Below are 15,671 nucleotides of genomic sequence, written 5' to 3' on the forward strand. Positions count from 1 at the left end.
CCAGCCCTGGGGCCCACAACATAAGAAGGACATGGAGCTGTTGGAGTGAGTCCAGAGGAGGCCACCAAGATGATCAGGAGGATGGAGCACCTCTGCTATGGAGATGGGCTGATAGAGTTGGGGTTGTTCAGCCTGGAGAAGAGAAGGCTCCAGGGAGACCTTAGAGCAGCCTTCCAGGACCTGAAGGGGCCACAGGAGAGCTGGAGAAGAACTGTTTACAAGGGCATGGAGTGACAGGACGAGGGGTGATGGCTTTAAACTGGAAGAGGGGAGAGTTAGTCTGGATATTGGGAAGAAATTCCTGGCTGTGAGGTGGTGAGGCCCTGGCCCAGGTTGCCCAGAGAAGCTGTGGGTGCCCCCTCCCTGGCAGTGCCCAAGGCCAGGTTGGACGGGGTTTGAGCAGCCTGGGCTGGTGGAGGTGTCCCTGCCCATGGGGGTTGGACTGGGGGGGTTTGAGGTCCCTTCCAACCCAAACCACGCTGTGATTCTATGAAAATGCTTTGACTTTCCCTTAATGTCACAGAACGGTGATGTCTGAGCTCTCTCTGGGCAGGTGCTCTCTGGTAGCAGCCTCACAGCTCGGCTGGACGCTGCTGCTGCTGAGGGAGATCCTGAGGAGATGCAGTGAGTCACTGCTGCATCACAGCCCAGTTGGATTCCATGCTCATCACAGCCATGGTGATGGATGCCTTGATTATCACTGCTGGCTTTTCCTGATCTGGACCTCATAGCAAAGCCTCTGCTTCAGGCTCTGTCCCTTTCTTTCCACACTAGGAAGAGCTGCAGGTCCACATTAGCTGAACAATTTCCATAAGACGCAGGCAGCAGCTGCAGCCTGGCTGTGGAGGGAGGACGTGTGTGCCTGCAGTCTGGAGAGGGGTGGCAAGTTAATTGCATGATGGGCAAGTGCTAAGGCAGTCGCTGACCCACTTTGTGGGACAGGTCGGACTCGATCTTGGTCTTGGCTTGCAGTAGGAAAATGACCCATTAAGAGCCAGCATCAACTGAGCCTGGCAGGGCCTTCCCTGCAGGGAGCTGTGGCGGTCACACGAGCATGGGTCTGTTCCCTGCTGAGCATCAGGCGCTGGAGGCGGTTTGGTGCAGTCCAGAAGGGTAACCCAGTGCTGTTGTGACCAGTGCTGCCATGGTGGGTCTCTCTTGGGAGCCAAAATGCTCATTCCCAGCATGCTGTGGAGGTCCAGGAGGGCTGTGCTCCATCCTCCATCCCAAGGACGTGCATGGGGCTCCCAGCAGTGGCCATGGTGGAGGAATTGGAGCCTCTTGCCCTTGAGTTGCTGCAGAAGGACGAGAAGAGGCACCGGGGATCGAGCAGCGGGAGCCCATCACCCTGCAGCAGGGAACACCAGCGCAAAAGGGCCCTGAGAAGAGCTGAGCTGTGGATGGGACAACTTGGGCTGCGTGATTTCACTTGTGCAGACCTCAGAGCTCTGTGGGGTTGAGGACGTTCCCTTTTTCTGGGACTCTTGTCCAGGCTCCCTCACTCCCATCCTCCTGCGGTTCTTTAGTAAGCTGCCAGCCCTGTTCTTTAGCACTAACAGGGGTTGAGCAGTTGCTGTGACTCAGTAAAGACTTCGGGCACCTCCCAGGTTGTGCTGCTGGAGCTGTGAGGCAGCGGGGCCAGGGGGTGGCTGCCAGGCCCAGGAAGGGGCTGAAGTTTGGCAGGAGTTTGGGAGCCAACCCCCCTGTGGTGTGGGGAATGGTGGCCCCTGGGTCTCTTGTAAGAGGAAATGGGGTTGCTTGACCCAATGGGATCTGTCCAGCCTGCATCCCAGCCAAATGGGCTGGAACAGGGAGCTTCATGGGGAAATGAAGCCCCCAGCCTGGAGTGCAGTGGTGTGGGGTGTCCTGGCAGGAGGCTGCTCCCTGCTTGCAGGAGCCTCCTGGGCTGCAGAGTTCCTAAAAACCCTTCAGTCCTGTTTGTTGTAACTAGGGAAATTGGCCCTTATCCATATACATGTCTAATCCTCTTTGCATCCTCGGGATTTGCTGCTGCAAGAAGTCTGCAGGCTGCCTGACCAGACACTTGCTTAAAAACCCTCTTTATTTGTTTCTGTATTGGCCGTCAGCGTGGGGACTTCTGTGAGTGTGCTCCAGGCTCTTGCACTGCTCCTCCTCTGTCCTGGCTCACTGCATCCATTCTCTCTTGTTTTCTCTGGTTTCTTATCTCATGGAGACGTTGGTCTGGGTTTTTTTCCTCCCCCTGGTCTCTTACCCTTTCTGGAACCGTCTTAATTCTGCGTTAGACAAGATAAGGATAATGAGAGCCCGGTGCCCTGAGGAGCAGCTTCCCTCTCATCGCATGGTGGATTTGTCTGTCTGGCACTGGAGCACGGCTGCAGGTCTGTGGTGTCCTGGGCAAGGCTTTTGGTAAAGAGCTGCCAGCGACACCCTGAATGCTGCTTGCAGTGGCTGCACTGGTTCAGGAAGTAGTGGTCTGGTGTGGAGTTGTGTGTTTGCTGGAAGAAAGGACTTGTTGAGTGTGGGAGTGGGAAAACTACTGAGGAAAATGTTAAGCCCTGCTGCACAGGTGAAGCTGTGGGGGCCTTGGCCCTGGAGTTGCTCCTGGCATTGCCTGCAGCAGTCCAGACTGCGCTTCATTAACGACTGATGGTGCAGCAGCCGTGTTTAGCTCAGGTCCATCGCTTCCCTCCAGTGACTTTAGTCCCTGCTCGTGTGTTCCAGCTGCCGTCTCCTGGTATGACGAGTTCCAGAGGCTCTACGACACCATCCCCTGCGTGGAAGTGCAGGCCCTGAAGGAGCACAGCGACCAGGTTTTGCACCTCAGCTTCTCCCACTCCGGCTGTTTGTTCGCCTCGTGCTCCAAAGACTGCACCGTCAAGGTAAAGCTGCAGCCTCCCCTGCACAGCCCTTTCCTGCTGCGGTTTCGTGGGGGTTAACCACGAGAGCAGCCTTTGGGAAGCCTGTGGGAGGAGAGGTTTGACCAGGTGTCTCTGGGCATTGGGTGGTTCCTGCTGGGTTGTTCTCAAGGCCGCAGAACCAGCAACTGTTGTCGATGTGGCCTTGAGGGCTGTGGCTCCCAGCTCCAGCCTGCGTGAAGGTGGCCAAGGGGCCTGCCTGGCTCTGGCTGCTTTCTAGGTGCAAATCATTCTTGTTGTGCCATGGGCCTAACAAAGGCTGTGGAGGTTGTGATCTGCTGTGGATGCTGTCTTGCATGAGGGGTTGTCCTGGGAGAAATCTCTCTGGACATGAGGAAAAATCCAGTGGTGATGGTACCGGTCACTGCCTGAACACCTCCAGTGGCCGATGGAGGAGCAGTCCTGCATTTAGCCACTCTCCAAAGCTGCTGGCTGATTTCTGTGAGGGAAATTGGCCAGGAAATGGGGACTGGGAGGCAGTTAAATGTGGTCTTTGATATTTGTTTTTTCTTGTCCTGGTGAGTGCTGGCATAGCAGATAAAGCAGCACCACTCTCAGGCTTCTCAGCAGCTTCCTGACTGTTTTGCCTTCTGTCTGTAGATCTGGAGCAATGAGTTGGACATCTCCCTGCAGCACAGCTCCAACATGAGGCCGTACAACTGGAGCTACACACAGTTCTCCCAGTTCAACTCCGATGACTCCCTCCTTCTGGTGTCCGGCGTCTTCGTGGGGCCTCACAACTCCTCGTCAGGAGAGATCGCTGTGATCAGCATGGGTAAATACCACCCTGGGCTGCCTGGGAGGTGTGAAATGCTGGGTGCTGGGTTCCCTTCCTCTTTGGATGCATGGTGGCCTTGACCTCAGCTTGTCCTGCCTTCCACCGTCTGTGCAAAGGGGTCCCAATGGCAGATTTGTAGGGTAAACCTGGATAGCTTTAACACCCTGGAGGTGTCCAAGAAGTGGTGGATGTGGCACTGTGGGACATGGTTTAGTGGGCACGGTGGCATTGGGCTGAGGGATAGACTTGATTGATCATAGTGATCTTTTCCAACCTTAATGATTCGGGGATCCTAACTCTGCTCACACATCATCACCTAAAGGCAGCGTGGCACATATTTATCCTTGCTTAACTTCCGTTCTGGGTGACTGGGCTAGGCAAGAGTAACCTGTGCTGCCTGTTGTCCCAAAGCCACCATTACTGACCCGAGAGGTGCTAGTCCCACCCTGAGGTCTCAGGGGGCTTTGAGATGTGTTCATCCGGGCCTGCTCCTCCTCTTCTGCTGCAGTTCTGGGAATCCCACTGATCCCCACTGTGTTATCTCTGTCCCAGTGTGCCAAAAATTGAGGCGTGCTCTAAATGCACACTGTCCTGCTCAGAAAGGCCCTGGGCCCTGGGGCTGGCAGCGAAGTTCTGTGCCTGTTTGACTTGCTCTTGTCCCTGGGGTGTCTGCTCAGGGCCATGCCTGGAGAAGGGCTGTGAGGTTAGATTGTCTGGGTGCCCTTTTATTTTGGTTTCCCTTCTCCGTGCTCTCCCCACACATCTCTGTAGAAGACAGAAATCATCCGTCTCCACAGCAATGGCTGGAACTGGAGGGTGGTTGAGCAGCATCCTCTTGGCTTGTGGTGGAGGTGCTGCATCGGTGCCTCTCCTGCAGAGCCCTGAGTCCCATTCCCACATCTTTTGCCACAGTTTCTCCCAAGCCCTTGCCTCATGTTTGTGTTTCCCCTCTTTTCCAGAGAACTTCACGCTGCTTTCCAGGGTGAGGAACAAACCCTACGATGTGTTTGGCTGCTGGCTGAATGAAACCAACTTGATCTCTGGCAATCTGCATCGGATGGGGCGGATCACCTCCTGTTCTGTGCTGTGGCTGAACAACGCTTTCCAGGTGAGGTGCCTTCGTCGCAGCTCCACAGGCAGGACAGCTTCCTGCTGGCTCCTGGGCTGTGGAGGAGATGCCAGTGGGGAGGAATGGCCCAGTCCTCCTGTCCTCCCTGTTTGTCTGCTCTGATGTGCCCTCAGGATCTTGAGCTTGAGGCAAACCATGCGTGAGGCTTCTCCACGCTTGGTGTTGTGGTCCCCATTGCAATATTTGAACTCTGCCCTCAGATTCCATTAAGTCTTGCCCTGCTAATTGGGATGAGGAGTTGACTACAGCACCCTAGAGTGTGTGTTGCTCAACATGAGAGTGGTTGAACCACGGCAGGGCTGCTGAGATCCTTGAAGCTGGGCCTGGGATGGCTGCAGCCTGGCACATATCCCAGCAATGGCCGTTCTCCCACTTGGCAGCTCAGTGCATTGTTCCCAGGAGCTGGAGGCAGCTGAGAGGCTGAGCTCAGCCCTGCCTATCCTTGCTGGCATTTCTGTGGGCTGGGGGCTATTTCTGATGCTGTGATGAGACCTGGAGATGAGTGTGTGCTGGCCATAGACTGCTCATTTGCTGCTGCTTTGTTCTCTGTCACTTGTGCTGCCCAGACGTGTTCCTCTTCTGTGTTTTGCCTCTGTCTCAATGTCACAGCTGCACATCGTGGTGTTTTGTCTTTTTTAATGTGATTGATGCTGGCTCCAGGTGAAATCTCTGGTAGCAGAGACTCTTAGCATAACCACATCTGTGTGCTGCGCTGACACCACACCATTAACTCTTCTGGCTCCAGGAGTCAAGGAAGGCCCTTGCCCACTCTGACAGCGTGGTGTTTTGTCTTTTTTAATGTGATTGATGCTGGCTCTAGGTGAAATCTCTTCCCATAACCACATCTGTGTGCTGCGCTGACACCACACCATTAACTCTTCTGGCTCCAGGAGTCAAGGAAGGACCTTGCCCACTTTGACAGGGGGGTGGAAGTGCAGCCACAGACTGCAGTCAGGCAGGGAGAACCCTGTGCAACCCCTGCCAGAGCAGGATCACCAGAGCAGTCACACAGGAACACGGCCAGGGCTTTGGGTGTCTCCACACAAGGAGACTCCACAACCTCTCTGGGCAGCCTGGGCCATGCTCCAGAACCCTCACACTGACAAAGTTTGTCCTCATCTTCAGCTTGAACCTCCTGTGCTCCAGCTTGGGACCATTGCCCCTTGTCCTGGCATTGGCCATCCCAGAGCAGAGCCTGGCTCCTTCCTCCTGACACTGCCCTTTCCCAATGGATCCCCAGGAATGAGGGCACCCCTCAGTCTCCTCTGCTCCAAGCTGAAGAGCCCCAGCTCCCTCAGCCGCTCCTCAGCAGGAGATGCTCCACTCCCTCCAGCATCTCTGTGGCGAGAAACCTGCTGCTTGTGTCTGGGAGCAGATAACCAGGCCAGTTCTGCTGAGGGGTACAGGCAGACCCCAGGAGCACGGAGTCCCTCACCTCTGCTGCTTGTAGACCAGGGGGTGGCACTTCACCCTCCACCTGCGTTTATCACAGGGACCTGTTCCTGAAGTTCTCATGAAGTGTTGAGCAGTGTGGGGGTGGCAGCAAGGCTGCCTGTCCTCTGTGTTTCCCAGCTCTTCCATCATCTGCCTGAGGAGCTTTGTGTCTTGGTGTGCCCCCTCCAAGATGGGCAGGAGAGCAGCAGAGCTGGCCATGCTCATGGGCCAGTTCTCATGGTCAGTGCTCCAGCACGAAGAGAGGTCGGAGTGTGACCGGTGTCTGTGCGGGATCAAGGCCTGGGCTTGGTTTGAGCTGTAGGAGTGACCTCCAACGAGGGGGTTCCTGCTCACTTCTCCCTTCTGCTTGCAGGGCATAGAGTCTGAGAATGTGAACGTAGTGAAGAGACTGTTCAAAATCCAGAACCTGAATGCCAGCACTATCCGCACCGTGATGGTGGCTGACTGCAGCCGGTACGATTCCCCAGACCTGCTCTTGGACTACGAGGAGCAGCTGGCTGCTTCCTCCACCTCCTCCTGCCCAGTCTTTGATCTTGGCAGTGACAGCGAGGAAGAGGAGGCCAAGCCCAAGCAGACTCCAGAGCCAGCAGTACAGGAATTGCCGGCTGAGAGGGGTGTGACAGCAGAGGACGGGCTGCAGCAGCTCTTTGATGATATCATGGAGGGCCGGGTGAAGCCTGCCATGACCGAGACAGAGCTGGAGACCAAGGTGGCTGAGCTGTTTGTACGCAACAGAACTAAACCCCCTGAGCTGAACCTGCTCTCCACAGACAGCAACAGCAAGACTAAATACTTGATCTTCACCACGGGATGCCTCACGTACTCCCCACACCAGATAGGTAAGGCTGTGGTCTGAGCCCAGGGCCTGCCAGCCTCCCTGGGGCTGTGGGCTGTGGCTGTGCTCTCAATTTGAATCTGGAGAAGATCTGGTTGATTTGCTGCCTGTTTGTGGGGAGGGAGTTGCAGTTCTGCTCAGGCTGCTGGATTCTCCATATGGGAGCTTTTGAGGTGCTCCCAGTCACTGGAGGGGGTTCCACCCAACGAGCGCTTGCCCAAGGGTTGTTTTGTTGCTGCCAAGCTTGACGTGTGGCCAGACAAGAGAGTCATGGCGAGGGCTGAGCAGAAGATCAAGAAGCAGCTCCTGACTTAAGGACATCGGCCATGAGTCACACACAAGCGGGTGGATGTGAAGGGCAGCGACTGCCATGCCAGGGGGTGTGAGCCCAGGTCTTGTGGGTTGGAGAGGGCATCAGGGCAAGAGCAGCTGCAGTCCACGTGTGTGTTGCTTGCACGGTGCCCCTCAGCTCTGGGAGATGGAGCCCTGCCTGCCCCACTGCTCACCCTGCATCTCTTGGCTTTCAGCCTCAGCCAGACGCTTGGACACCTCGGTTTTGGTACCAAAGAGGTTTCATGGTGTGTTTGTAGCTGCCCCAGCGGGTGTTTCCACGGTGAGCTGATGCCAGGCAGCTTCCTGGCACTTGGCCTCCGTGCTCGCTGCGTTACAAGGGGCTGTAGTTGTAGCCCAAGCCGGGCAATGGCGCTGCTGGTGACCTTTTTCTGGGTTGGGACTTCCCTTGCACAGCTGGGGCTCCCTTGGTGAGGCACTGGGAGTAGCAGAACCAGAATTTCTAGGAAGTGAGTGCAGCGATGAGCAGAAGCAGGTGGTCTGGCTGCTGCTCCAAAAGCCCCTGAGGCTGTCAGAGAAATTCAGTGGAAAGGACCAGACAGGGCAGTAGAAATGGGAGGGAAGGAAGAGCTGCTTCCAGGCAAGAAGACTCTTCAGTAAAGCCAGACAATTTCAGTTCCTTTTGCTGCTTGCACGATTGCAGCCTTGCTTGCCTGCTGCAGGCTATTCCTGTGACTTGCACCAGTATAACCCAGTAAGGCAGGGAAAGGCAGTTTCCAAAGGCAGCTTGGAGAAGAGTCACTTGGTTCTTGCCAATCCAGGTTAGCAATGGAACCTGGACCGAGCACATCTCTGCTCTGTGCTGCTGTCCATGGCCAGAGGGGTGGACCTTGGCCTGCTCCCATGCTTGTGGTGGGTGCTCTGCCCTGGCCCAGCACCCTCAGCAGCTCTGCACCTCGGGGCTGGGGCACACGGCAAGCGAGGACACAGCGTGGCACAGCGCCTGCCTTCGGTCTGTGCCCACTTCCAGCACAGCCTCCCAGGGCTGTGGGTTTTGGTGCCTTTGAACTTCGGGGACGCCCTGGGTGGCAGCCAGAGCCCGTGGTGCAGAGCGGCTGCTTGGAGGGACGATCCCTGGCTCGGCTCCTCTCCCAGCTGTGAGTCACTGCTGAATGTTGTGTTTGCCCATCGGTTTGTGTCGAGCCAGCCTTTGTGCAGCTGCTGGCTGCCCCCAGGGAGCTGGTACTTGAAAAGGGATCGCTGTTGTGCTGCTAGTGCTGTGTTCCTGGCTGCTGGGCATCACACAGTCACAGTGTGGTTTGGGTGGGAAGGGACCTCAACCCCCCCCAGTCCAACCCCCGTGGGCAGGGACACCTCCACCAGCCCAGGCTGCTCAAACCCCGTCCAACCTGGCCTTGGGCACTGCCAGGGAGGGGGCACCCACAGCTTCTCTGGGCACCCTGGGCCAGGGCCTCACCACCTCACAGGGGAGAATTTCTCCCTAATGTCCAATCTAAATCTCCCCTCTTTCAGTTTAAAGCCATCAACACTCACCCCATCACTCCATCTCTTGTCAAAAGTCCCTCCCCAGCTTTCCCATTGCCCCTTCAGGTCCTGGAAGGTGCTTTAAGGTCCCCCCGGAGCCTTCTGTTCTCCAGGCTGAACAACCCCAACTCTCTCAGCTGTCCCCATGGCAGAGCTGCTTCAGCCCCTGAACATCTTTGTGGGCTCCCCTGCACTCACTCCCACAGCTCCATGGCCTCTGATGCTGGGATCCCAGCTATGCTCAGTGCTCTCTTGCCTGATCTGCAACACCCAAGTGCTTCTGCTGGCGTTTCCCGTCCCCTGTGCTGGTGGCAGACTCAAGTCATGGGCAAAGCTGCCCATTCTGCTGGCTCCTGTGTGTGGGGGTGGCAAGGCTGAATTTGGGACTGGGAGTGCAGTGCTGTGGAACTGAGGATGAGGATGCTGGTGAGTGGTGCTAGACAGGTGGGAGAGCCAAGGTGCTGTCCTGAGGGTCCTGGGCTGCCCAGGTTCAGAGGCAGTGATGCTGTGAAGGGCCTCGGGTTTGAGGTGTGGGGTGGTGCCACCGCTGCATTATTGGTCTGCAGGAGAGGACTTAAACCAGGGGTGCTTGGCAGTGATTCCCTCAGAGAGGCGATGTGATGGGCCGTCCTCCAGCTCCTCTTGGACCTGCTTGGGGCTAAATCCACACATGCCCAAGAGCTGCTGGGGCTCACAGGAGACAGTGTTGTGATTTGTGTTTGGGACCTCTGCTTGGAGCAGGAAGGGGAGAGTGCTTAACCCATAGGAAGTTCAAAAGCTGTAGAGCATTTGAGCTCAATTTGGGTTGAAACCCCAACTTGGAGCTTTCTGGGGCTGTCCCCTGCCTATGATTGACAGCAGTGGGGGCAAACCCTGCCACAGCCGGTGCGGCCGCTGGGCCTTCCCCAGGCTGGAGGTTGCAGGAAACGGGGCCAGCCCAAGGCTTCATTTAGGAGAAAAACCCTTCTGCAAGCAGAGCATCTCTGGGCCAGCGCAGCCTCCTGGGGCTTCAGAGCAGGCTGGGCTGGGAGTGAGGTGTGGGTGTACCAGTGGTGCTGGGCATCTCCCTGGCTGGGGCTTGGCCAAAAACACCACTTGGAGGAGCCTGGCAGGGCCAGCAGCCCCGTCCCTGGCCAGCAATTCAGTTCTCCTTTCACAGCAGCACTCGGGGAAGTCCCATCTTGAAGCCTGGGGACTTCCAGCAGCCCCGCTGGCAGCACCTCCTGATCCTGCTCTCTGTCCCCAAGGCATCAAGAGGATCCTGCCCCATCAGATGACGACTGCCGGGCCGGTGCTCGGGGAGGAGAGGCGCTCGGATGAGTTCTTCGACTCGCTGGATCACGTCATTGACATCCACGGGCACATCATCGGCATGGGGCTCTCCCCGGACCACAGGTGAGCCTGGTGGGGCTGCTTGGGTGGTGAGCAGCAGGAGAATTGACTGCAGTGCATGGAGCAGGGAGCCAGCACAGCCCGCTCTGCTCTTTCACATCCCGTGTGTGTCCCAGTGCTGATGTTGTCCTGGTTTTTGCTGGGACAGAATTGGTTTTCTGTTGAGGAGAGTTGTGTTTCTGCAGGCTGCAGCACTCGATTTCATGGCAACAACGTGATCAGACCTTTGAGGTTTTGGCTGGCACTGGTATGTGGTGGTCGAGGTCTTGAGTTAAGCAGGTGCAGAAAGGGGTGAGCGAAACCCAGGGCAGTTGACCCCAAGCTTACAGATGAAAATGATGCTGTACCATGAACATCATGCTCACTGTAACTGGGGGGTTTGCTGGGGACAGCCCTCTTGCTTTGGCTGCAACCCCAAGAGGGTCCCATGTGCCATGAGGCCTCCTCCCCTGCTTGTTGTGACCATCGCAGCTTTGACCACGGTATCAGCTGAGTACAACTCTGTGCACTTTACATCAATACTGTTATTAATACTGGTTTTTCTCACTATTACTTTATTAAATCTATTACTATTTCAACCCACGGGTCTCCTTTCCTTGTCCTGACTCCCCTCCCGGGGTGGAGAGGAGTTGTTGGGTGACAGAACGACTGCCTAAACCACAGCAGATGTGTGCAGCCCCAGCATCTCAGGCAGCAACGCTTTCCTCTGCTGAGCCTGGCTTGGGACAGGGGCCCTGTAAGAGCAAAGGAGCTGCTCACAGCAGTGAGCCTTGTTCCCCACACAGAACAATCCACCACCATCCTTAAAGTTGGTTTTAATGGGATTAAAGAGCCCCTAGGGCCCCCCTTCCCAGTTGCAATGGCCCTTTCTTTCCCAGCCACAAGAAGCGGTTACGCGCTGCGTTCCCGTGTTTCAGCCTGGATTTTAGGCTTGCTGAGGACTGGAGGAGCTGCTTGGTCCCTGCCTGTGTGTGCCGTGCATTTACAGCCAGGGTAACCCCTCTGCTCCCCTCCCCAAGGTACCTGTACGTGAACAGCCGTGCCTGGCCGCGGGACTGCGTCATCTCTGACCCCATGCAGCCGCCCCCCATCGCCGAGGAGATCGACCTGCACGTCTTCGACCTGAAGACCATGAAGGAGGTGAAACGAGCCCTGCGGGCGCACCGGGCCTACACTCCCAACGAGGAGTGCTTCTTCATCTTCCTGGATGTCAGCAGGGACTTCGTCGCGAGGTTTGTGGTGAGGGGGGCGGGCAGGATCCTCGGGGCCGTTACTGCAGGGCGGCTTGTGCGGGCAGGGCTGGAAATGGGAGGTTTGTGAAGAGCACAGGGGCTGAAGCAGAGGGTGCTGGGCAAGGCTGCCCTGGTCCTGCTGTGAAATCGGTGAGGAAAGGGGAAATCTGGGGCTGTGGGTGGCAAATGCCCTTGTTGGGGGCTGCAGGGGCCATGGGGGGAGTCGAAAGGGCCCTTCTTGGGGGCTGTAGGTGCCATGGGGGGAGCTGAAGGGGCTCTTCAGACACCCCCTGGATTCTGACGGGAGCTGACCTGCCTGGATTGAAGCTCATGGGCTGCCAATGGGAACTGGGGTGCCCTCAGCCCTCAGCTACACAGAGGGAAGGGGTTTGGGAGCAGCAGGTTTCGGGGTGCTGGGGTAACATCCTCACCGATGTCTCATCCCCGCAGCGGGGCAGAGGATCGCCACGGCTACATCTGGGACCGGCACTACAACATCTGCCTGGCCAAACTGCAGCACGACAACGTGGTCAACTCGGTGGCGTTCAGCCCCGTGGAGCAGGAGCTGCTGCTGACGGCCAGCGACGACGCCACCATCAAAGTGTGGCGCTCCCCGCGCGCCGTGCGCGTCCAGCAGGCCAGGAAGCCCAGGCCCAGGAAACTGCTCTTCTCCTGGCTCATGAACCAGAAAAGCTGAACCCGGGAGCCACCTGCAGCTTCCTCACTGCAGCCACCGCCTCTGGAGCTTGCAGAGCTGCGAGCTCTGGGCACACGGATCCCATCGGCCGAGTCAGGAGGGACCCCAGCAAGTGGAGCATCTGCTTCAAAGACAACGTAAGAGCCGAGGGCCCCTTTCCCGGCCCGGTGGGCAGCAGCAGCCCAAGCTGGTCACTGCATGGGGGGGCTCCCCACAGCTTCTCACGAACGCTGCTACTTGGTCACAGCTCGCTCTGGGTGGGCTCTGGTCCCCGAGAACAGGCTGAGGTGCATCCGTACTGCGTGAGCCTGGGACGGGGCCGCCGGCTGCAGAGGGCTGGGCAGAAGCCAGGGCGCAGCGCTGTGCGGCCTCGCTGTGGGACTCGATTAAAATAGTAATTTTATTCATGTCTGTTTGTCCCAAACCTCCGTGGGCGACTCGTCTGCGTGTGCCCAGTGCCTCTTCCCGTGTGGCGGCTTGGCCCGGTGGCAGTGGGGGTGGCTGGGGGTCTCCTGTGGCCCCCAGGGACGCAGCCAGTGCCTGTTGATGCCTTGTTAGCAACTCGTGTTGGTATGGTCAGCGTCCAAATGGGAGAGCGGGGAGGGCTGCTGGCTTTGCCTCTGCCTTCCTCCGTGAAGCAGTGGCCTTCCAGGGCATGGGGGGGCTGCAGTGATAGGATGAGGGGTGATGGTTTCAAAGAGACAAGGGGAGATTTAGATGAGACATCAGGCAGAAATTGTCCCCTGTGAGGTGGTGAGGCCCTGGCCCAGGGTGCCCAGAGAAGCTGTGGGTGCCCCCTCCCTGGCAGTGCCCAAGGCCAGGTTGGACGGGGTTTGAGCAGCCTGGGCTGGTGGAGGTGTCCCTGCCCACGGGGGTTGGACTGGGGGGGTTTGAGGTCCCTCACAGCCCCACTCGTGCTGTGGCTCTGTGAAATAAGCTATGGCATTGCTCACGGGTTTATTCTCGGGGATCTGCTGTCCCTCCCAAGGGGACAGCCATGAGGACGGCTGCTGGGTCCTGTGGTCAAGCCATGGCACTTTAGGGTCTGTTGGTCTGTTCTCTGTGAGTAGGTGTAGGCACCTGCAGGAATTCACCCCCGGGTGACCGGGGACACAGCTCCCTTTACTTGAAGCTACAGCAATCGGCTCCCTGCGCCCTGGGCTGACCCGCTGGGGTTTGGTGTCAGCTCTGAGGTGGAGCTGCCTGGCCTGATGTGACTGTGAACCGAGCGGTGTTTTCACTCCGGCTCCGGCCCCAAAGGTTTTCTCCCTGCAGCAGGTACCCAAACGCACCGGTCTAAAATTAAGCCCCTAATCTTGACTTGGCCCATGTGGCTGGGGCCAGCGGTGACCCCAGGAGCTGCAGCCGCTGCTGGGAGCTGGGCTTGGGGCTGTGCTGGGAACGGAGCCGCTGGCCCAGGCAGGGGCGTTTCAGGACTCCCCTGGGAGCGTGGGGACAGGTGCCTGTGGACAGCCCTGGGCTGTAAATAGCCCTACCAGAGGCAGCAGCTCCTGTCCTGATCTGCACCGACGGCTTTAACAGCTCCTGTGGCACTTGGCAGGGAGTCTGTGCCCTCGTTTTGCTCTGCCCATGGCTTTATCCAAACCCCTGTACTCAGGTTTTCCATCATCACGGACCTCCAAGGGGAGTCCCTTGTGTGTGCAGCCACACAGCGAAGGAACGGCCTCTGCCTTCCCCCTCCTGCCCCAGACCGTGAAATCTCCCTCGGCTCGGTGTGGGAGCGAGCAAGGCACTGAGGGTTTCTGTTTGTACCCAGTTTTGCTCTTCACTATGGCGTTGAATAAATATTCTGCTAAAGCATCTCTGCAATGTAAGCTTGTTTTTCTCCTGAAGCAGGACTGGAGCCAGAAGTACCACGCTGCTGTGGCTGCTGCAGAAGCTGACCAAGCTGCAGTTACCTGCCCTGGGCTGTGCGGTGCAGGAAGCTTAAACCAGGAGTGGGGGGCAGAGAATTGCCCAAATCTTCCTCGCCCTTAGGGAACAGGATGGGACAGCCCTGCACAGGTAGCTGCAGTTGGCTCTGCCAAGGCTGAGCACCACAGGCTCCAGGAGAGGCCAGGGGCTGGAGCATCATCCTGGCTCCTGTGTCCCTCCTTGGTTCCCAGTTTTTTCCAGGCATGGAGATGCTGGCCAGGTGAGCAGAGCAAGTGCTGGGGCTGGCTTGTTTTGCTGGCAGGAATCCTGTGCTGCAGCAGCCCCTGTGTCCTTGTGCCATCCTTGGTGCACTGTGCAGCATCTGCACCCGAATCAAGGGGTCTGGCTGCTCCCCCTTGGGTACCCAACTCGGGTACCCCTCCTGCAGCCACACAAGCTGAGACCCTGGGCTGGTGCCTCAGCTCTGCAAGGGCAGGGCAGGACCTCCTGTGGGGGACAGCAAATTAAAATTAAGCTCAGCAGCTGCTTTATCAGCCAGGAACAGTGCTGTAGGCTGCTGGATGTGCCTTTCCCCTTGTTTCTCATGTTACTGCAGGGGGCAGGAGCTGGGAAAGGCCATAGCACAGAAATAACCCCCCCCACTGAAGTGGTCCTGCCCCTCTTCCATCCCACGCAGGGCTGGAGCCCCATGGATCATCCAACACCGCTGCTCGTCCAACTGCTTTTATTTGGGGGTTTGACCATACCACATCCTCAAGGAGGAAAAGAAAGGAAAAAGAAGAAAACAAAACCAAACTTGTTTCACAGTGCTGAGCTGAGCTGGGTCAAAAGGGAAGAAAGAAAACACCCAAAAAAACCCCCAGCAGTGGCTTGTGCCAAGTGTCTGTGCCAGCCAGGCTGGCAGAGCTGGGCCAGGGATGTGCTGTGGTTGACGCTGCGAGCTCCAGAGCTGGTAAAAAATAATGATAAAAGGCCCAGACAGCATTGACAGCACCAGATCTGCCTCAGCCACACGGTGAGGGATGGGAAACACTACGGCAAATAGAGCTCCCATTGCAGGGGCTCCCCTGCTCTGGCAGCAGCCTGGCCCCAGTGTCCCCTCCTGGGCTGGAAGGGGCCAGCACCATCCCCAGGCCCCCTGCACTGCTCAGCCAGAGCCACTCGGCCCCGCTGCAGTTGGGGGGTGCCCAGCACCCCCAGAGCAAAGACATCCACAGCAACACAGCCCAAACCTCTGAGCGGAGCCGAGGGCCCTGGGTGCAGCCACCCAGCCCCAGTCAGCTCCAGGCAGACCCTGCACTGCCCTGGGGGGCGATGGGCAGGCCCTGCCTGTGCCCCCACTGCAGGAACTGGGCAGGTCCTGGACCATCACTGCATGGTGGGGTGGCAGACAGCTCCGGTGACCAACAAAACCTCTCCTGGGGCACATTCGGACTCAGGAAGCAGAGGCAGAGCAGGCAGCCAAGCCTCAGGAGCCCAGCCTGGCAAATGGCTCGTCCACTGTCACCCATGGCCACAACACCA

General features: G+C 57.7%; 1 protein-coding gene across 1 annotated transcript; it reads left to right on the top strand.

Moving 5' to 3' along the window:
• Positions 1-2,655: 2,655 nt before the first annotated feature.
• FBXW5 (F-box and WD repeat domain containing 5) lies at positions 2,656-12,282 on the top strand (the record flags this gene model as incomplete). Its single annotated transcript, XM_010183792.1, has 7 exons — positions 2,656-2,861; positions 3,498-3,672; positions 4,635-4,783; positions 6,612-7,098; positions 10,178-10,325; positions 11,342-11,554; positions 12,005-12,282. Coding segments are annotated over 7 exons (1,625 nt in total), but the record flags the coding sequence as incomplete, so codon positions are not given.
• Positions 12,283-15,671: the final 3,389 nt, after the last annotated feature.

This window comes from Mesitornis unicolor, unplaced genomic scaffold (genome assembly GCF_000695765.1).
Source record: "Mesitornis unicolor isolate BGI_N332 unplaced genomic scaffold, ASM69576v1 scaffold22864, whole genome shotgun sequence".
NCBI classification, from domain to species: domain Eukaryota; kingdom Metazoa; phylum Chordata; class Aves; order Mesitornithiformes; family Mesitornithidae; genus Mesitornis; species Mesitornis unicolor.